Source organism: Olea europaea, unplaced genomic scaffold (genome assembly GCF_002742605.1).
Source record: "Olea europaea var. sylvestris unplaced genomic scaffold, O_europaea_v1 scaffold1965, whole genome shotgun sequence".
Lineage (NCBI taxonomy): Eukaryota > Viridiplantae > Streptophyta > Magnoliopsida > Lamiales > Oleaceae > Olea > Olea europaea.
Window position 1 is genome coordinate 114,281 of NW_019237499.1, and position 7,201 is coordinate 121,481.

Sequence of the window (7,201 nt, forward strand, 5' to 3'; positions counted from 1 at the left end):
AAAATTTACTAAAAATTTAATTTTAATCTTCAGCAAAGAGGGACTAAATTACACGACGTTAAAAAAAATATTAAAATAAAAAATCACACCTTCTAGCTCTTGTTTGAGCCCCATTTTGGTGAAAATTGAGTTTTGTAATAGTAATTTTTTTTCTTTTTCTAAATGTACGATTAGAAAATATGAAAAAGTGTTATGTTTATGTGCAAAATTATTTTATTGAGAAAATGTGTAGCTAAAAATAAATTTAGGAAAAAATTATTTTTAGAAAATGGATTCAAACGGGGAATAATGATATTGACATTACCTCTTTTTTTTTTTTTTTTTTTTTTTAAGATTTGTTTGATTATGTATATATATATTTATTTATTTATTTATTTATTTTTTTTGGGGCATCGTTTCTACTTCTAAGGTAACACATAACGATTACATGAAAAGATTCATTATGTGGTAATAGTGAACTAAGCAACTTCGATCAGCTTGGGAACGGCAAGTGATGGAATCTGAGAAAGTGATTGGTTTTGAAATTAAATGAAAGTACCAATTGAAACAAATTTAAAATTTTGCTGAAAGTTCAGTGACCGGTGATGAAATTTATGCCTTCTAAAATATTTCTTTCTCGTCGTGAAGGGAAGGAAAAGGCGTAAAGGGCCTATCCTACGATCCATACAAGCCCATATAAATCTTGTGTTAGCGTAGGGCAGCCTAGGGAAAACACAATCCCCTTGCGCAAGTCTAATTTAGATCCTGTTCTTCCTTCTCCTTCCCAACATAAAGAACGTTACAGCAAAAACGGAGCTCAGAATTTCCAATTTTCTGTCTGTTATATTAAGAAAGAAAAAAGTCTGCTTAGAAATAAGGTTAATAGCCTCCCATGGCCAGCAGAAAACTTGTCCGGGATTTATTCCACTCGAAACACCCTCTTTTTCGTCAGCTATTAGAAGCTGAACAGGTGTGTGGCCTTTTCTGTTCTTCTATATGTAATAAAAGATTGTATTTTAATATGTTTATGTAAAATAATTTATGGGTTTTATGGTAATTTTGGGGTAGGTTTCAAGTGGATATACGAGGCTATATTTGGTTCCGCCAAATGGGTATTCATTTAGACGCGAGTTCAGCGTGTTTAACGAGTTCTCCAAGAAGATTAAAGGTGAAGTTGACAGGTATTTTTGTTCTTCGTTATTTTTTATTTTTATTTGCTGATTTTTCGTTTATTTTTATTTTTATTTGCTGGATTCTTTGTTAGTTTTTATTTCCGAACTTTCTGAGTCGTTATGTGAATGTTACCTTACGTTAGTTTCGTGTATTAGGCGCTTTTAGGAGAGTGCAGAGCATTGAAGTAGTGAATGATACTCATATAATCGCTATTTTCTAAACATATTTATTTTTTGCGTTTTTATGTCATTTTTCTCTTTGCATTTTGCCAGGATTCTGTATTGGATAAGTGATGGCACTCATTAATGATTATATCTATTCTGTGAACATGTTTATTTTTGTATTTATTTTTGTTATTTTCCCTTTGTGTTTTGCCAGATTCTTTGTCTTCTTAGAGTAGGTCTTTTCACGCGTTGTTTCTCTCTTTGGTCTTTTTGCATTTCAACACATTCATTCTTGGTTACAATTGGATATTTGTCTTTTCTATTTCTCCTTTAATTTTTTTGTTCTATAAAAAAATGAATCATACTTCTGTATATTATTGATGGGTTTGCTATGCTACATTGCTGAATCTTGACGTTTATAAAGATTGTAACCCAAGGTGATTAAAATGTTGTGGATATTTAATTAACCCGATTCATTTTGCTGTAGGAACCAGGAATTTAAACAATCCGTGAAGGAATTGCAGGAGAAAGCAGAAGAGCTGAAAAGTGTGAAAGAAGATCTGAAAGTTAGGTGATTATCTAATATTTTTACATTTTATTGTTTCATTGTTCTTGTTAATTACTTAGAGGCTGAGACATACCGTTGTATGTCAAGGCTGGCAGACATTTCCAATGGGGACCCTGAGATGGTGAAATGGCGAAATGCAGAACTAAGCAGACTTCTGAGAAGCTGTACAAGCATGTGGATGGCGTTTGGATGGAGGCTGAAGAGAAGGCCAAAAAGGTATAGATCTCTTTGACGATTCTCTGGTTGGCTTTGTCAAGGTGAATGATGAATGCTATATTGATAACTTAAATTATCACTGGTAATATGCTATTGCTTTTTAGCTATTCTTCTACGTTTCATACTCTTGTCACTGTCCTAGGTAACTAACAATACTCCAGGATATTTTCTAGATCCCATAGAGGTATTATGATGTTTGCTTGGGTACTCATTTTTGTGCAGTTACTTGTTTAATTTATGCAGTGTTTAATTTATTAGAGGACCCTAGGTAAGCTCCCATTGTATCCGAAAATACATGTAGCTAGTAGAGGGACTGGATTTTACTGTCGTACTTTTTTGTATTTCCTTGTTGGTAAGTGTGGGGTGATGTGGGTGTGTATGAATACCTAATAAGTTTGACATTTTTGCATCACATTTCTAAAATGTCCATGATAACTTGAGGGACCCAACTATCTGTATTTCTAAGTTTATGAGGGTCTATACATCCAGGATGCGAACTATTTGTCTAGAGCTTATGGTGGCAATAGTTTTGCTTAAAGAAATTCGATGTATTTCATTTGAACTTACCTTTCACATGGTAGTTATAAGAATTACTTCAAGTTTCCATTATCTGGTCAATGAGATTCATTCGGTAATTACAAAGTTTACACACTTTTAGGAACAAGAAAGGTGCTGGCTTTTGTTTAAGTCGACAATTTCTAGTAACTTCTCAAAACTTGGCACGCATGTTCTTCATATTTGCAATAAATTGCAGATTATCCATATCTTTCAGCCAATACTGTACTTTTTGAGATTTCAACTAGTTGACTATTTTCAGAGCAAAACCTAAACGATTAAACCAGTCCAAATTTCAGGAAATAATAAATACAGTGAGTGTATGGCATGCTTGTGGCTTGAGAATATAAATAAAAATTGCTAATTCAAAGACAGGAAGAACATGCTTACATATATACTTTTTCACAGCCACTGATAATATATGCGAAAGTGACTACTGCAAGCTTTTATTTGTATGTTTACATGCTTTCCGGCTCCTGTAGGTATATGCTGATGTGGAGGAAAAGATTTCGGCTGCAAAAGTGGAGGTTTGTAAAATTATGTTTTCAGAGATGAATTTGTACAGAACCATTATCTGCCACAAATGATAACTTACAAAAAACCCAATAATAAAGATTCTCTAAATTACTATTCAGGTAAAAGAAACATTTGGTATTGGAAAGCAAGAGTCTCAAGAAAGAGATGGCACATTGGCTGATCACAACTCAAGTGACAAAGATGGAAGTAATTCTGGATTTAGAGAAGAAAAGCAGCAGGGACAGAAGCAGCAATCTGAATCTAGCGATACTGCAGAAACAATTTTTGGCAAGGTTAAGTCTGGTGTTTCTTCCTTTTCTCCTAAAGTTTCATTGGCCTTCCTGAAATTGAAGGAAGCAAAGCCCATTGACTTGGTGAAGAAGGGCTATGATATTGTGAAGGATGAGTTGAAAGGTAACCCAAACAGGAGAAAGCGCTTGGAATATGATGCTTCTTCTGCTTCCTCATCGCCAAGAGTTGAAAGAAGCACGCGGACCGATGTTGTTGTGTTACCCTCAATGCAGTCCGCATGGAGTAAGAAATGGGAGGCATTCAAGGAAAAGGTGAGATATCACTGGTATCCTTTCTCTGTTGCCTGCCAGGCATTATTAATGTTTCCGTTCACAGTTTTGACTTGATACATTTGTTTGATATTGCAGATGCAAGGACATCCTATATTCAAACGCGTCAGTGGGATAAGTGAGCCTGTAATTGGAAAGAGCCAAGAGGTGCGTCTCAACCCTGAATGATATGCTATTATTTGCCTTCACATTTCCTTTTAATTCTGTTTCTTTAAGGTTTTTATCTATCTACACTTTAGATTCAGAAACAAAAAGTTAAATTTACATATTTTGCAATATTAATATACGAGAGCAAAGACCATGATTAGTAGGGATGGCCATGTGGCGGGTTGGGGAGGGGATTTTTGTGTCAGCTTAGATTATAATATCCTCATTTTAGGCCTTGTTAAACTAATTATTTGTTTTTAAGAACTGTTTAAATTTAAAAGATATAAAAATAAAAATAATATAAACAAATTCAGGGCAGGGACCATGTTCCCTGTTGCCTCCCGATCACCTAATGGGACCTGTTATTTTACCATCTGTAATGTTTTGTTAATTGGTTCAAATCATGAACCCTTAACTAGCAAGAATGGTATTTGTAATTGATGATTTTTATATATTTATAGTTATTACTAGCTATAACTCGTGTGTTATCTGCATGTGATTTTATTTTTTATTTTTTTGCATCTGCTTGGAAAGATTCTTCTTTATATTAAGCTGGCCACCATTGTAATTAATGACTTGGTTAATATCTTAGCATGTTAGGATATCCATAACTAACTTCTGTTCACACTTTCGTTTTACATAACTTTTTTGAAGATAACTCCTTGTATTGCTTATGGACAAATATAATAGAGTTAAGTTTCTTGTTATATTAAAATAATTTTATTGCCATTAATTATTGTCTGCCTTTGGCTTCTGCCTTCAGTTAAAGGCAAAATTGCTTAGGAGCAATCGTGAATAAGTTGTTTTGCTGTGTGATTTTTATATTCTCTAATAGAGACGTTATTACTGAAAAATGAATGTTTTTCTCCACTTTTATGTCTTTCCTGCACACCATGAGTACTAATGTATCATGATCTCTTCTGAACCTTAGACTCACATTAATCTGTGGATTACATTGGCAGATTGCAGAGGATATGAGAGAGAGATGGGAGACTAGTGATCACCCAGTTGTTCACAAAATCCAAGAGTGCGTGTCAATCCTTCTTTCAATCAATTTTTATTTCAATACATGATAGGTGGAAAACTGCTGAAGTATGTTGAGAATAATTAGTAGCATCTGTGTGACAGTATCAGCGAAACTGTTCTGGGAGAATCAGATGCAGCCATGTCATTCAAGGAAATTCGTCGCAGAGACCCGTATGATAATGATCTCCTGCTATATTCGTTTAAAAATTATTCTGCTTTTCTGGATGTCTTGCGAACTCGACTTGCTCCAATTTTGCATGTTTTAGGACATTCTCTCTACCAGAATTTGTGGCTGAAGTTCAAGAAGTGATCAAACCAGTTCTCATTGCTTACTTCAAAGTAAGTTTTCAAGTTAATATGGCATTAGGGGTGGACACCAATGTATACTCCATGGCTCAGGAATTTCGCATAAGCTGGATTATAGCCAGTGTTTTATAGATATTTTACCCTTAAGAAACTAAATTTTGATTTGAATATTTTGCAATTAATGCTCCATTGGTTGCATAGCTGGATAGATGAAAACTATTTCAGTACTTGACTTGCCATTGTAAAGGCTCTCTCCTGCATTTTCTGTAAGCCACTGTATAGGGATTGCGCAGAGAGTTTGTACTCTGTCCCTCTACATGCTCTCATCCAGCTGTAGTTGGGGGAGGGATGGAACCAATGTTATGAAAACCAGTCTGGACCCGTTTGCTTAGATGTCAAAAATTGGGAACAGATCTGGTTACGTTATAAAACAAGTATGATTAAAAAACTAGGAAAAAGGGTCAATGGTGAATGTAGTGAACTGGCCATGATTTGATCGTTATTATTTTATTGTTTTCTGGAAGTGAAAAAATAAAGTAAACAATTAAGGTTAAAAGAGAACTCAACCTAGCTGTGATCTCTTTAATCTTCATCCATCTTTTCACATCTTTTTGTTTTCTCCACTTGAAATCTCTTATCAACTCTTTCTTATCTTTTCACTAGAGGAAGATTTTTATTCTTATTCTTATTATTATTATTTTTTTAGGGGAGAGAGTTCTAGCCAGCTTTGTGACTGCAACGTACTAGTTTCCATGTAAAAATTGCCTTTTAACTGTGACAACGAATTAATTATCCATGGATGTGCCTTTAATTAAATAAAATTTTTGTATGGCTCATGAAAATGTGGACTTCTCACTGCTTTTTCCATTAATATTTCTTTCTCATCGGACATATAAATTAATATGTTACGAACTAAAGTTTTCCAATGATATCAAGTTCTCCCATTTCATAGTGGGGGCATTGTTCATTCCTAATTAAAATTATGTTATATTCATTAATTTTTTTATAAAGTGTGTGTATTATTTTTAAATTTTTGGCCGCACTTCAATTCCACTTGCGACACTTTTGACTTTTTCCTACTCAATGCCTGACCTGGACCATGTGGAACATATGCACGCTCCAGAAGAAACTAAGTGTTGATATTCTTTCGCTATGTCTTCACTGGGTAATATATAGACTTCAGGATATCATCTCACTGTGGATATTTGACTGAGTTTATTTCTTGTGTGTAGGGAGATGTTGAAGTTTTAAGCAAGTATTGTAGTTCTGAAGTGATTGAGAGGTGTAAAGCAGAGCATAAAGCTTTTGAAAGTCAGGGCATCTTTTTCGACAACAAGGTGAGAAAATGTGCTTATATTTCTCCATGCTAGATTACAGGAATTGTTTTGCACGTTCTTTTTTAGCACAGTGGAACAATGAAAATATCTCGTTTATTTTTTTATTTTATTTTTCTTGGGTGGTCTATGACTCAATATTTCGAAAGAATCAAAATTACTCAAAATTTCTCTATGCCTGAAGTATTAATAGGAACGAAATGCTTGGAGATTAAAGAAATTAATTTAATTAAATGTGCTTGGATCAAGTGAGATGGGTTATATTGATTAGGAGGTCTCTGAAATAACCAAATGTTAAGGATTGGTGGCAACTGACAAGTAGTGAAATGGTATTGAGAAAACTAGGTAGTGGTGTGGAGTTTATGGCATGGCTGTGGGTGGTGAAATGGTGGGAATGGTGGACCGTTATTTGATAATGAAAATGATGTGGAATTTTTTTCCTTCGTGCAGCGGGAAAATGTCCTCGTCCCAACTGGTTGGGCTTATGTAATATATCACCTTGTTGGAAGAAAATGAGAAACTCACTCTATAGATGTGGGTCCGTCGTTAGGGTCCCGTGGGATTAGTTGAGGTGCACGTAAGTTGGCCCGGAGACCCACGGTTATTAAAAAAAAAAAAAAAAAAAAAAAAAAGGGA

General features: G+C 34.5%; 1 protein-coding gene across 1 annotated transcript; it reads left to right on the plus strand.

Annotated features, from left to right (window-relative positions):
- Positions 1-560: 560 nt before the first annotated feature.
- On the plus strand, positions 561-6,646 carry LOC111379286 (mitochondrial import inner membrane translocase subunit TIM44-2-like). Its single transcript, XM_023002643.1, has 11 exons — positions 561-949; positions 1,048-1,160; positions 1,804-1,887; positions 2,025-2,100; positions 3,138-3,182; positions 3,291-3,734; positions 3,831-3,899; positions 4,862-4,926; positions 5,028-5,096; positions 5,192-5,264; positions 6,464-6,646. Exons 1-11 carry the CDS (start codon positions 872-874, stop codon positions 6,599-6,601), a joined length of 1,254 nt encoding a protein of 417 aa, XP_022858411.1. The 5' UTR covers positions 561-871; the 3' UTR covers positions 6,602-6,646.
- The last annotated feature ends 555 nt before the right edge of the window (positions 6,647-7,201 follow it).

Excerpts from the sequence above, each read along its gene's own strand:
- LOC111379286 (XM_023002643.1), top strand. The coding sequence starts at position 872 with ATGGCCAGCAGAAAACTTGTCCGGGATTTATTCCACTCGAAACACCCT. Across the intron at positions 3,183-3,290 it reads TTTCGGCTGCAAAAGTGGAG|GTAAAAGAAACATTTGGTAT; the intron begins GTTTGTAAAATT and ends ATTACTATTCAG. Across the intron at positions 5,265-6,463 it reads TTCTCATTGCTTACTTCAAA|GGAGATGTTGAAGTTTTAAG; the intron begins GTAAGTTTTCAA and ends TCTTGTGTGTAG.